The 14,934-nt window shown below is 47.1% G+C and overlaps 1 protein-coding gene across 6 annotated transcripts in view; it reads right to left on the reverse strand.

The window, feature by feature from the left end:
* The window catches only part of DNM3 (dynamin 3), a 187,351-nt gene extending 178,340 nt beyond the window's left edge, over positions 1-9,011 (reverse strand). For all 6 annotated transcript variants that reach the window (XM_074832867.1, XM_074832868.1, XM_074832866.1 and 3 more), the window contains exon 1: positions 8,816-9,011. In XM_074832867.1, the coding sequence (XP_074688968.1) occupies positions 8,816-8,961 (146 nt within the window). In that variant the 5' untranslated portion in view covers positions 8,962-9,011. The remainder of the gene's footprint in view (positions 1-8,815) is intronic.
* Positions 9,012-14,934: the final 5,923 nt, after the last annotated feature.

The raw sequence follows: 14,934 nt of genomic DNA on the forward strand, positions 1-14,934 counted from the left end.
TTTTAAAGTCTCAATAATGTTTATAGGACTGAAAACTTGCCATACACAGCTATGAAAACTTGCCAGGCAAACCCACAAAAGTGGTAAGATGAACAGTGCTCTGTTTGCAGTGATTATGCTCGGGCTGTAGGCTTGCTGTATTAACAGATCGGGAAGCTGCCAATGTGCAGTCTCGTCGGCAAGCCACTGTATGCATGATGCATCTGTCCTCCCTGGCAGGCGTCCAAAACTTTGCTGCATCACCCTAATTCCATTTGTGAAAATGCCCTTTTTCCTCTCTCTTTTAAGATTTTTACAAAAGCTTCTGCTATTTCCTGCCCAACGGTGCTCTCCATCAATTCCAAGTGGGGGCTGGGAGGGGAAGAAACCACAAAACACAAAAAAAACCCCCAACAATTCCCAGAATTTTTGTGTCAAAGAATAAAGCAGACTTTGCAGGACAACTGTATTCTCCCTAATCAGATATGTTTGCTCCTAGGAAAGGACTAATTTGCATAGGATGTTGGTGCATAAAAGCCTATCCATTCTCAGGATGAATACTAATGCAGCAAGATTTTGTATCTCAATACAAGAAATGAACAACAAAAATTCTTTACTCACTTTAAATTGTTGTCAGTGCTCTAAATAGAAGTTGTTTGAGGTTTTTTTTAATCACTTACAGCTGCCAAATACCATTAACAGAAAAGATCTGAGTAAAAAGTTTTCCTCTATTATATAATCAGATATAAACAGGAAAAAAAAAAATCTGATTGCAAGGATCAGAAAGAAAACAGGTCCCCAACACTGCAGACTTATCAGCTACATGAAGCTAACTACTATGTGATTACTTGCGTTTAGCAAACAATTCACATCTGCATACTCTGTCATGACAAAACTTTTAGATATTGCAAACTTCAGTGCTGTCATCAAAAACCTAGACAAAATAAGCTCCTGCCCTTCCTCCCAAATCACACTGTCCTGAACTCAGATCCATCAATACAGATTTTTTAAACAGTGGTAGAGCATACAACCAGCTATACTGCATCCCAGTCAAGTCCAAAAAATTTTGCCTCCTCAGAAGCACTGGGATAATACATTTACCTCTTTTGTGGTGGACAAATTGTCAAACTGTACGATTACCTTTCTTGGTACAATACGAGCCATTTCAGATTATTTTGCAAAGCTGGAATGTAACTGGATTCAATTCTTCTCCTCCCTCCAGAATGTATACACAATGGGAACTGCAGTATAAAGGCAGCCTAAATTTATAGACAGAAAGACAACTACAGAAGGAAGGGGGAAAAGGGGGATGTTTCCAAAACAAGTGATCCAAGTCTCTCAAACAACTTCTCTAGCCATTTTATCCTTTTTACAGGCCCATTTATCCTGCTTTGAGCCTGTAGCATGTGCAAATTAATATACTGTCCATGACAATGTAAAGTCTGTTTAGCTAAACATTGAAATTTAGTATCAGCAATGATCTCCCATCTCTCCAGAAACTGAATTATTACCATGAGAAAATTTTATACTGAAAGTCTGACCAAAACAGGGTTTTATGCTGCTACTTCCCAGAACACTAACAAAGTCATAATGCTGGAAGTCTCAGCCCAGACTCCTAAGGCTTTCCAGCCTATTTCCCAGATCTGATGGACGTAGGGGATCTTCTGTCAACATTTGTTTAGCACCTGAATAAACTAACAGGTGTGCACACAAGGGCACAACACTGCATCTGATGGATTATGCTAAAATTTCTTCAGCAGTTTCCAGCTTGGCTGCTGAACAGATCTGGAACACAGCCCATTCAATCCACCCTCGTGCAGCAGAGGCTAGAGATGTCTTACAGCGGTTCTTGTGCTTGCCACGCAGAGCCCTGCTTATTCTCTGCAAGTGAATTACACAGAGACCATTTTAGAGCATCCTCTATAGCTAGGCACCATTAAATATATGTCTACATTTTTAGGCATCTGCACTGTACATAGTAAACAAAGTAATGAGTACTTAAGGTTACTCTAGCTTTGATTGTATCATCTATGAGGGTGGAAACCTAGCTGTATTACAACAAACAGCAGATCTCCTGCATATCTGAAGAATGAAATCTTGGTGATTTTGCATGGGAACTAGGATGCAGAAATACCATGCTAGGCACTGAATTAAAAGCGTAGCTTCCACATACAAATTATAAAAGCTGACATTGTCACTAGACACTTCAGTTGAAAACCTCTCTTATCTACAGCTACAGTCTCCTTTGCATCCCAGAGGCTATCACAGTCAACAGTACTTGGCAGTACATCAAAGCCCAGCACGCAGTTAAATGGGATTTTGCTCCTCTCTAGTTCAATAATGCTGCCTTGTTCATCTCAATGCAACTTGCTGAAGAAAAAGATGCAAGGTCACAGTTAAATAATGCTCATTTCCTGTTCTCAGCATATTTACACTACAGGCTTTACACTGCAGACACACAGCATTAAAAGGATTCACAGTAACCCAATACACACGAGCATAGCAAACAAGGGGAGTTCACAGGCTTCGATGTACTAGAAGGCCTTATTTTGAAATGCACTGCTTAAAAAAAACCCCACACAAACAGAAAAAGCAAAAATGGCTTCTGCCCCTCTGTGCCTGCAATTAAGAAACAGATAAATACTTAAAAGAACATCATCAATTTGCTCACTGATCAGCTGATAGATAGCAAACCACAAACACTATCTCTCTCAACGACTAAGCTGTAAGGTATGAACTAAACACCAGCAACAGTCCCCTTCTGGGAAGAAGAAATGCTGCTACATCTTAGCTGTTCGAAGCAGAATCCAATACTCAGTTTTGGTGCTATATAGGTATCTAAAGCAGCCATCACACAAAGAAAAATGCACAACAGCAAGTTTTAGACTAAAATCAGATTTATCCCACACTGGGTTTAAGATTATATGCTAACCTCTTCCTTTAGAAATAGAAGTAACTTAAAATCTTAAAACTTAAAAACTTAAAATCAAAGGAATAAAAATCTAAATCCTACATACAGAGTAAACACTTGAGGCATATACATGTGGACACAGGTGCAGCTAATGTTTAAAAACCAGTTTGAGGGCATACAGTAAATTAGTGGCAGAGAACAGTGTCCGTACTTCTCTGCTGCAATCCATAGCAGCATCACTCCCTGTGTTTACAGGTGAATGTCCAAACAATCATATGGTTAACATCCATTTATCTAAACTGGAAAGCCTTGTTTTCTGTTTCATCTACAAAAGTAAATAATATAAGCTTGAAACATTAGCAGAAGCAATGCCCATCAAGAAACAGCAAGGTAACAAAGATGCTTGTTATATGTTGATTTTAACACTATAAAATCCTAAGTGTGGGCTCCTTCCTGAAGGCAGTGAGTATCGGGATTTATAACATTATACGAGAGCCTAGAGAGTCAATCAAATTTTCAGAAGTGTCTCTGTATTAAGAATCAGGAAAGTGAAGTGGATACCTACACTCTGAAAAAAAAAAAAGAAAAGAAAAAACCCACACAAACCTCTCACTAGGCGACTATTCACCTTTTAAAATGATCAGAGGTGTGCAGTCATCTTCAGTACCCTGATGGATTGAATTTCCAGTCACAACTGCCACTAAATTTGTAGCACTGATTTCTCAGAAGGCACTCAAGACCAGACTGCGTTTTTTTGAGGGTTGCTTTTTGCAGGATTTTGATTTTTTTCTGAAGTCTAGGTCTCAGACTTCAAATACTAAACTTGTGTTCACTAAACCACTACAATAGCCTAATCATACATAGTATGCCAAAGTTGCATTAAGACCATATGTACATGTATTCTCGCAGGCACACTTTACAAAAGCGTTAATTGTTACTTATTGATTTAGCATCTCTGTAAACTGCTTGATACGCTGAACTTAAATACCAGAATATAGGTCAGGGCTTCATCACATAGTACAGCTTTCCTTAAAAGAGAAGAAATCTTTTAATTGGTAAAATTTAAATGCCAGAAATAAGAGACACACGGCTCCTCAAAGCAGTTTTAGAGGAAAACTTTTACTTTACCGGGGTGGGGGGGGGAAGATGGATCAGCACTTTTGTTTCACATCTGTTTTTAACTACACATTTGCTTTATTTTGCATGTATCAATTCTCAAGACTTGACATAAAAATTATCTTAAAATCCACAACAGAGTTACATTTAAGACAAAACAAGGCAATCTATATCCCATCTAAATGGCTAAGTTCGTTCTGCAACCTCTAAATCTAAAAATGTATTTGGGTAAGAAACCTAAATGAGCCACTGCTTCATTCACTGCTATTTCTATATAACTGGTATTGACCCAGGAACAATTCTTGCTTTCAGTACACCAGAGTATTCTGATAACTAGACTAATACACTCAATATAGCAGTACAATGGCTTAATTAGTCAGGAAAAGGAGTGGCCGATTCTCATTTCCAGAAGATCCTTAAGATTAAAAAAAGAATACACAGCACCACACTTCAGTTTGTATCTCCAACTGCTTAGCTTTTTCATGCCTGTTTCACAAAAGAGGAGACTTTTCTGTAAAAAAGTTTTTATGTCGATGACTAAGAACTAAAAGAATAAAATATCTGCACCAATTTCAACTATATCTCCCCTAGGAAGCACACAATCTAAGTATGTGTCTACTTTCTCTGGAGAAATTTCTCTGCTTCAGCAGCCAGATCTAAAGTCCTTTCTCTTCCCCTAATGACTCAACGCAGTCTTTTCACAACCGCCATCTCAAGCAAAAAAATGAGCTGCGCACTGAAGGAATTGTAATTTAAAAAAAAAAAAAGTACATATGTTATAATAAACAGCTATACTACATGCAGTGACTGTAAGATTATCCAAAGTGTCTCAGATCAAAAAGCTGCAAAGCTGTGTTACAAAACCAGACCTCCGGCTCTTAAAATGAAAGCGCTTGTTTGATTATGACTGACAGGCTTACAATCAAGAGTTCACATCTCTTATAAAAGAATTATTTGGCCACAGGCAGTTTATATTATAGTAAGCAGGGAAGGAACTAAACAGCTTTCAGCTTTGAAATCTAATCATTAATTTCTTGCTATTTGTAAGAATAAAATAAGGTTCTGATTCAAATCTGAAGAAGCCCTGACAAGGTAGCTTGCCATCTGTGCCTTTAGTTATCTTAAAAGCCCATTTGGATATATGAAATAATAGAAAACGCTTTCTCTCCAAATACAGTTTCCAGGGATTGCTTCCTGCGATTAGTTTTCTTTTAAGTAACCCTATTATTATCAAAAGCAAGAAGTTTCAAAAGCATAAACAACATACAAGGTCACGGTCCTATACTCATCTGTAGCAAAGGAGTAAGACTGGCAAACTGTTGGTATGAGATGTTTGACTCCCCTTTGCACTTTTGAATCTCTCTCCCACTAAATTCTACCAGAAGATTGCACTAGATCTTTTGCTTCAAATGCAAAACTCAGTATGAGATCCAGTTAGAAACACATATGAAGGTCTAACCCATAAATGGAAATGACTGTTGTCCTCAGGTGCTCTCTGGAATCTCTGTTTCCATCTAAATATAACCAGAATCCCGAGAGGAAACCCGTCAAACACAGTCCTTGACTACCAAAAGCAGCGGTCTCCTACACACAGAGGAGCAATAAGTGAAAAGCAAACTCTCCAGAAACCTTAGTGGATGCTAATCCAAATAGTAGCAATAATGGCTACTTTGGGAGATTTGACACTGCCCCACTCCAGCCTTGTTCCAAATCAATCTACAACGACCTAAATAGTTCTGGGTGTCACGCAATTCCTGGACCAGGCAAACATGCAGAATTCATCCTCATGCAACACCAGTGTTGACGCAGATCAAACATGCAATCTAATCCCAACATACTCACTGGCCATTGTCAGCAATTAAGGTTGCTGCGTGCACCCAAACAAGGCTTGGTGCTACCCTGGGGGCAGTGATGGATGTATGTCACTCAGCAGCTTCAGAAATAAAAGGACTTGGATCCCACTTCCAGAACCATCTGCCAGCCCACAGAATTATGCCAGAGCCAGATCCCTCACAACCCTTCTGAAAAACGCTGGCAATGCATAAACTAGATGGTGGGTAGTGCAGGATAGCCCAATATGTTTCCTGCGCAGTTAGGCTCCAAAACCAACCTCCAACTCTGATACCACCTGCAAGCTAGAAAATAGGTTTCCTCTCTCCAAGTGGGGCGGGGGGGGGAAGTCATCCTTGCACAACCAAAGACCCAATGAAGGACCGGAACAGGTACAATGGTCTAGTGGCTACAGGCAACAGAGAATAACAATCTGATCCTAGAGTTAAGAAGAACCTTTCTAACCCCACTAGAGTTCCACTAACATACTTGGGATATCAACCAACAGCATGTTTGTAGCAAGACCCTACTCCCCAGGTGGAGAACGGCATGTCTTCCTCTTACCAATTACAGCTACTCCTGAAGAGAGAAGATCTTAAATGTCTCTCTGAAGGCTAAGAGTTCAAAATCTACTAATGATAATGATTCATGTGGTAAAAAAAAAAAAAAAAAAAAAAAACACACACCACCACCCCAAACCACAAAAACCCAAACAAAAAACCATGAGAATTAACACTCCTTCAAAGCAGTGCTAGGCCTATTTTATTTTGATGTGAATTTCAAAGCTGTGTTACTATTAGTTAATGTTTGCCCTGTGGTTAATGACACGTCACGCAATATACCACCAACAGTAAGAAACGAGTGCAACACGTCTCTACAACGAGATGCGCTACCTCTATAAGCCGTATTAAGACAGATGTGGGTGTAATAAACTTCTCGTTTGCAGAGAGCAGCTTTATTATCCTGTAAAACCAGGAACGTCCTATGGCTTACTAAAAAGAGCCATAGGCTGTTTTGCCTACCAATCTGACAAGCAAAATGCTTTCCTGATCTCCTGGATATTTATTAATCTGGTTCTGAGGTTTCACAATCAAGTTCTCACAGCTTAGCAAGTACACATCTGCTGACCACACATACTCAGACTGGAGGAAAAGCACGAGTAAAACATAGTTGCTGAAGTCTCACAGAACAGATCTGAAGTAATGCATTTTAATGTCACATTTGCAATAAGCTCCAAGCTTGCAAGTAGGGAGGTACTACAGATCAGCTGATACTATATCTCAAGAAGTTACTGCATAAAACACGATGTGGAACTCTGAGACTGGGTTGAAAGAATCCTAATTCCAGATCAGACCGAGACACCCTAGTAGTGTGTAAGCTCTTTTCTGAAGAGACTCTCTCGCAGTGTCCGCAGGCTGCGTGGTGAATATGCAGGTGAAAAAAGTCATTGCCCTTAGCTTTTCTTCATAATTCTTCCTCAAAATGTCCACGTCTCACTTGTGCAGCTGGCTCCAGCCTCTTGTGCAAATGGGCCAGATTAGCACAAACTGCTCATTTTCACCTTTCGCTCCAGCCAGGCGCATCCTGGCAGCAGGAGCGGGAGTGCGCTGCACTCAAAGGAAGAGCTCCACCTGCGGACCAGATGGAGCAGATCCCTCTAGCAGGGGAGCAGTAACGAGCATCTGGGAGCAGTAACCTCTCCCATCAGCACAGCTGGATCCAAAGAAAGCCATCAGCCCACCACACTCAGCCCCGATCCCAGGTGGGTGCCACCCCAGACAAGGCTTTGCCACAGGGACCAAAATAGCCTTATTGACAGGAAAGATGAAGACGCCTTTCCTCCTCAGCACATGTGCTTTGCACAGCTTTGTGGACACACAGATCAAAAAGTCAAAAGGTTACAAAAATACGTTTTAAAGACTTGTTTGAAGAAAACTGTAATAAATTGATGGCCGGTAGTGATTTCTGAGGATCTCACTTGTGCTTTCTAAACTTGAGAGACTGGCAGTACTGCCAACATCAGTAGTTCGCTACAACCTTCAAGTAGAAAGAACTGACATTTAACACAGTAAGAGTAAATTCTGAAGCAGAGATAAAGAAGAACTGCCTAGTATTTTTATACTGCATATCAAGAGCTATTGCAGCCTGATACATAGCCAGGTTGTGGAAAGACACAGCGTTTAACATTACCTTTAACGAAGATCTCTGCACATGAAAGTTCCCCGATCGCTGCCATACAACAGTACTTGTGATGCTATATGCAGACTAACATTGCAGCTACGCTCTGAAAACACCACCTCTCTCCAGGAGCCCGCACGTTATTTACAGCGAACGCAGCAGGAACTTTTATGAAACAGCAGGTGAAGTTTACGTTTACCTCGGGAGATCTTCAGAGACATAGTCCGTCCGTGGAAAGGGCCACCTAAATCATGAGGCTTCCCCTTTTATCTTTCGGTAATTTTTAGAAAAGATGCTAACAGCCGTATGCGCAGTAGGACGGCACGAAGTGTAACCATCGCTGTGAGAACCATTAAGCGACCAGACCCAGAACCCCCACCGTAATTAGGATTTGGTGTTTTAAACACCGTAGTCCCCCCCACCCCGAGAGCCGTTAACCCCCGCACCGGGCACGTGAACGCCCTCGCACCGGAGTTGCGGCCGCTTCCCCGCAACACGCAAACCAAGGGCGCTGCCGTGCCAGGGCCCGCCTCGCTCCCCCCCGCGGCACCGGCGGCCGCACCGAGCACCCCCCGGCGCGGAGCCGGGACAGCACAACCCCCCCCGCCCCCCTCGTACATCCCCGGTCGCCACCAGCCGCCCCCCGCGCTACGGGGGCGCGGCGCTGAGGCGAGGGGGGGGCGCGAGGCGACCGCTGGAGGTGGAGGGGAACGACCGTTGGGAATGGCGCTTGCCGCCGGCGCGGGAAGGGGCGGGGTGGGGAGGGGGGTCGCTGAGGGGGTGCCGTGCCCGCCGCCTCACCTGGAGACGCAGTTCTCCAGCACGGAGCTCTTGCCGGCGCTCTGCCCGCCCACCACCGCGATCTGCGGCAGGTCGAGCAGGCAGCTCTGGCCCAGCGCCGCGAAGGCGTCCTGCAGACGGTTGACGAGCGGGATGAGCCCCTCCATCCCGCCGCCGCCGCCTCCTCTTTTTCTTCCTCCTCCTCCTCCTCCTCCTCCGCCCGCCGCCGCCGCTGACAGGTAACGGCCGGCGCACTGCGCATGCGCCCCACCCCCGAGCCTGCGGGCGGGGCCTCCGCGGCGCGGCCACGCCCCCGCCCGGTGCGGGCCCCGGTGCGGGCTGACAGGGCCGAGCCCCGGCAGCCCGCGGTGGTGGGGTCCCCTCTGCCCTTTCTGCGGCGGCAGCGACCGCGCCTCCTGCCGGTCACCGGCGCAGGCCAGCAGCTTGCGGGCAGCACCCGCGGGGTCCCGCCGGCGGCCTGGCGCCCCCGCTGCCCACTCGAGCGGCCGGGTGGGCTCGTTCCCGCACAGGGACATGCCGGCCTCGGTGCGGGGACCCGCGGGCACAAGGGTCACCGTTCGCCCAGGTCCACACACGGACCGACGACACCGCCGTGCTGCCCCTGCTCTCCCCCGGGAGCCCCAACCCCAGGCGCCACCCGTCCCGCTGGCAGGAGGGGCCGCGGCGTCCCCCCGAGCCCGGGGCGCAGGGCCGCGCCCGGCTGTGCCACCCGCCGGCACCCAGCGCCGCTCTGCCCGTGCTCTGCCCCTGCGGCTCGGGCACCGAGCTGGGGAGAGGGCAAACCGGGAGCACAGGGGGGAGCTGGGTCACACTCGCCGGTGTGCGACCTGACGTCACCCCTTCCCCATCTGCCAAGCAGGAGATTTGGGAGCAGGCCCGGTGGCTGAATTCCTCCCGGCTCCTGCCTAGGATGGGAACAGAATCACAGAATCATCTGGGTTGGAAAGGACCTTGAAGATCATCCAGTCCAACCACTAACCCAGCACTGACAGATCCCAACTACACCATATCCCTCAGTGCTATGTCAACCCAACTCTTAAACACCTCCAGGGATGGGGACTCCACCACCTCCTTGGGCAGCCCATTCCAACACCTAACAACCCGTTCTGTAAAGAAATACTTCCTAATATCCAGTCTAAATGTTCCCTGGTGCAACTTGAGGCCATTCCCTCTTGTCCTGTCACTTATTACTTGACTCATCCCCAGCTCTCTGCAACCTCCTTTCAGGTAGTTGTAGGGGGCGATGAGGTCTCCCCTCAGCCTCCTCTTCTCCAGACTAAACACCCCCAGTTCCCTCAGCCGCTCCTCGTACGACATGTGCTCCAGACCCTTCACCAGCTTCGTTGCCCTTCTCTGGACACGCTCAAGTAATTCAATGTCCTTTTTGCAGTGAGGGGCCCAAAACTGAACACAGTAATCGAGGTGCTGCCTCACCAGTGCCGAGTACAGGGATAAGATCACTTCCCTGTCCCTGCTGGCCATGCTATTTCTGATACAAGCCAGGATTCCATTGGCCTTCTTGGCCACCTGGGCACACTGCTGGCTCATGTTCAGCCGACTGTCAATCAACACCCCCAGGTCCCTCTCTGACTGGCAGCTCTCCAGCCACTCCTCCCCAAGCCTGTAGCGCTGCTGGGGGTTGTTGTGGCCAAAGTGCAGCACCCGGCATTTGGCCTTATTGAAGCTCATCCAGTTGGCCTTAGCCCATCGCTCCAGCCTGTCCAGGTCTCTCTGCAGAGCCTCGGGAACAGGCGCAGCGGGAACCACGACCTGTCCCTGCAGCACAGGAGGGGCCCTGGCAAATGGCCCCAGTGCTCAGCCAGGGTCAGCCAGGCATTCCCTGGGCCCGTGTCAGGGCAGAAGCCGGGTCTGGCAGGGCTGGTAGCAGGTGGGTGGTTCAGGAACAGGCTAGGAAGCGATAACAAGGTCCGAGCCACATCATTGCAGTGGGTTGAATTAAAAATGCATACTGAGGCCGAGCTAAAAGCACGGGCAAACAACAGAGATGAGATTTATCTGTGATTACTGGCAGCAGTGACAACACAAAAATATCCAAAACAGGGGCTTTGGCGTCCTGCAGCAATAAAAGTTATCCTCTGTATTAAACCAGACACGGACCTCACTCAGTGTGAAAAGCAAAACAAAAGGGAACTGCGAACATCCTGCCGGCTGACAGATACTAACGATCTGGAAGATTATCAAAACTTCTTGGCCAGAGCTCTCAATAATTCTAAAAAAATTACTCTCTACAACAGACTGAATTCTAACCCTGGAAACAAATGAACGGTTTGCTTTAGCTCTGGCTAAAAAGTTTTTAATCGGCGTAACACAGAGATGGCTTCTCTAGCAGTGGCTTTGCCGCTGCGGTTAGACCACCTCGCCAGCATCACAGCCTCTGGGAAAAGCCTTGCAATCATTTCTATCTAGATGGGGCCTGGGGGTTATTGACATAATTATACCAATTAGCAGCCTGATTATTTTTTTCCCCACTCCTGAGCTAGCGGGCTATGCCAGGAGGCACTAGAGTAGCTGCCTGGCCTTCCTCCAGTTCATGGGTTTCTACGGAGGCTGGAAGTCGGGAAGAACAGTAGGGCATTCTGGCCAAATCCGCCTCGTCTGATTTTCAGAGCACTTTGTGCTGCCCCAGTGAAGTAATTAAGATCGGTAGAAGAGCAGCCTGGCAAGAGGATTGCATCTCCACAAGAGACGAATGAAGATTAAAAAAAAGCACGATGCCTCGGGAGCAACGCTATGCACACCTTCAAATTGATAACCTAGGGAACTGTCCTTTCCATTACGTCTTTAAATTACATCTTTGTTTGCTTCCACAATTAAAAAAAAATATAATAAGAAAACATCTATAATTAGGAAAAGTTTGAGGAATTCCCCCAAATCTGGGAAGTTTCCAAATCAAACTTTGTCTGTTGAAGCTGGGTTAAAGCCGCTAAGTGACCACACTCACCTTGCAACTCCATCACTTACAAAAATCCACTCTCTGCCTCAGAAAAAAGCCACAAGCAGCCAAGTATAGATTTCCCACCTCCTTGAAAAGGCTCGAGCATTTTCATTATGCATGCCAGTGTTATCACGAGGGTGCTCATTTTTGCAACCACTCCAAGAGAGCAGCGAGGAAAGGAAGGGCACCCAAGTGTATCTTCAGATCTCTGTTTTTTCTGACTTCTCCAAGCAGCTTGTTCCAAACCTCTGCGGAGCCCAGCCTGGCTATTTGAATTTGTTGAGATTCAGTGTGGCTAAATTAAAAGAAACAGGTAGTACTAGAGACCATTGCAAAGCTTCTTGTAATGAATAACCCTGAAAAAAAAGACCCAAACAAGCATCAGAGGGCCAGGCAAGAAACTGTTTTCCTGGGGACCACCAGGTGTGATCCCCAAGAGCACAGAGCTGCGTTGCTCACTGGATAGCCAGCTAAACACGCTCTATTTTTACCCTGCACTCAGTTGTGCCCCACAATATTTATCATTTCTTTTTGCCACGTGACAGGCTCAGCAAGGAGAGAAGACCTTTGCCAACCACCTCTCCCCAGCATGGTGGGAAGGGTGCCCTGCTCCCCACGGTGGCACTCCATCAGCACAGTCTGCTTGCTTCCAGATGTCACCAGCTCCGGCACAGCCCTGCCGAAGCCTGCAGTGCATTTCAGATCAAGCCTACAGACAGCAAGTTTGTCCTGCCTTGACTTCCAGAAAAATATACAGCAAAAATAGTCTGGCTTCAGGGTGCAGCTGTAGCATTTGAGCCCACAAAATTGCCCACAGACACTTCTTCCTAACCAGGCAGCGTGACGTTAAAACTGAGGACATTTGGATCAGGTCCCCGGGCTACTTTATAAACACACACCAGTGCAATTCCCTTCATGAAAAATGGGTTATAAATAAACTACCAGAGAGAAGATTTGCAGATGCCTGCAGTGAAGAGCCAGGCACGCTCCCCTGCCAGGAGAGCAGGCAGGACCCCAGGGGAAGCAGAGCACAGCTGAGTCCTCCCCCCAGGAAACATTTAGAAGAGGCAGGCTCCTTCACACATGATCATCTTCTCTCCAGGGTCCTTCCTCACCTCCTTCTTGCTTCAGATACAAACCCAGAGTCTTGCAGAGCTTTTCACACAGCTGATGGGCACAAAGCAGGAGGAGGTGTGGGCAAGGAGCCCCGTGCACAGGAGAGCTCCCAGGTTCTCAGCAGCACCTGGCTCTGCAGTGCTGGCAGGAAGGTACCAGTCAGCATTATGCCTGCGTATCTGCCAGGAGGAGAGCTCAGACCTTGAAGCTGCAAAAGATAGAATTAAAGCTGGTGAAAGAAAGCCAGAGTGGCTGCAGCATTTTCCCCTGTAAAGAGGAGGCGCTTTCTCCCCTGCAGCATGTGGCACTGCTGACTCATGGATCACAGGACAGTGACACCCCAATCCCTGTCCTGTCCGGTGTGATGGCCTCTCTCCCACTCTGGGACCTCCAGTTGCATCCTTTAGTCACGTGCATCCAGTTGCAGGGTAGAAAAAGGTCACTGTACTGCATTGCAGCCCACAGATATGTTTCCCTGCAGCCCTGAGCACCCCAGGAAAGAGCCATAGTCCCTCACTGCAGCCTGGCAGCACGCTTGCTTCCTTGGTCACAAAGCCAGGCAAGCCAAGTGCTTTCCCGAGGGAAGATTTTATGGACAGAACACTTCCCAACCACTTCCACTCTCCGGGATGTGGCTGTTGCAGCGCTTGCTGTGCTGTGACCCTGCCCTGCCCGGGTGGCAACAGCATCCCCATCCGGCAGGGCCAGGCTTACCCCAGCAGAGCTCTTCCCAGCTGGAGGGAAGCAGCCTCAGCACTCAGTCCCTGCAGCTTTTATTACTGCAAAATATCTCCCAGCTGCTTGACATACTTTCAGCTGGTGACAGTATGTCCCCCATCCACCTCCACCCTCTTCCTGAAGTCCAGCCGCTTCCAGTCCTTCTGCAGAGCAGGGATCTGGGCTGTGACACCTGAGGAGGTTCCACCATACAGGGTATATGTGTGGCACCCCACTGCTGCCTGCTCACGGTGTCTCTGTCCTGCTAGCTGCCTGGCCACAGAGTCACCCTGGGCCAAAGAGCCTCCACGGCTGGGCATGACCAGCTGCATCCCTCCACCCAAAATCAGGAAACCCAGGGCTGACCCATCAGTTCCCAGTGCCTTGCTCACTGGAGCAGCAGCGGGACAAGGATGTGATGCTCTGAGAGGGATTTGGGCTCAACCAGACCAAAGCATCCTCAGCTGGCTACAGCCTCACACCTGAGCCACGCAATGAGTTACGTGGCCATCTCTTTTTATACGGGGAAATCCAGAAAGGAAGAAAGTCAACATCTCAAAGCCAGCGGAGGTTGCTAAGTGACAGCAGCGCTTGTTTCTATCCCGCCACTTACAGCATGCCTACGCTGCAAAGGAAGGAAGTGAGGAGTAAAGGATGTAAACACGAGTATATTGCCAAAACACTCAACAGAAACGCAGTTGCCAAACATATACACTAGCTGCATGTTTTGGCTGCCAGGAGAGAAATATTTACTACACATCAATTATTCCAGCCTTGGAGCATTTTACCTGCAGAGGAGGATTTCGGGTATTTGCAGCACTCATGAATTTGCCAGTTTTCCAGCTGAAATATATTTCCAGACCAAACTTGTAGGGCTGTCAGTAGCTGCAAGGACAGCTGCAATGAACTGAGATTTCATCCTTATATTGTTTCTAATAGATGGCTTTTGTTTTTCCACCAGGATGTGGCGTTACGCAGCGATTAGGAAACACAACAGAAAGGCAGGACTGGACAAGGGAGGGATGAACACAGCCTTTGTATGACCTCCTGGGGAAGAAAGGAGATGGTTTTGGTAAGATAAAGGACACACACACACAAACCTATGTCATTGGAATTATGTTGAGAATTGAAAACTAAGTTAAAAATAGACTAAATGCAGCAGTGCTGATCCAATTGAGAAATTTGCCATCGCTAAGCTGGATGGATAATGGGTATCTTTCAAAACAGTGCTCATCACAGAGGAGCTTTAGAAACTAATTGCATGGGGGCAGGCAGACTTCCACCCAGCTTGAGCTCCAGCCTTGTCTCTCCCCTTGACCAGTGACCACGT

Source organism: Strix aluco, chromosome 8 (genome assembly GCF_031877795.1).
Source record: "Strix aluco isolate bStrAlu1 chromosome 8, bStrAlu1.hap1, whole genome shotgun sequence".
Lineage (NCBI taxonomy): Eukaryota > Metazoa > Chordata > Aves > Strigiformes > Strigidae > Strix > Strix aluco.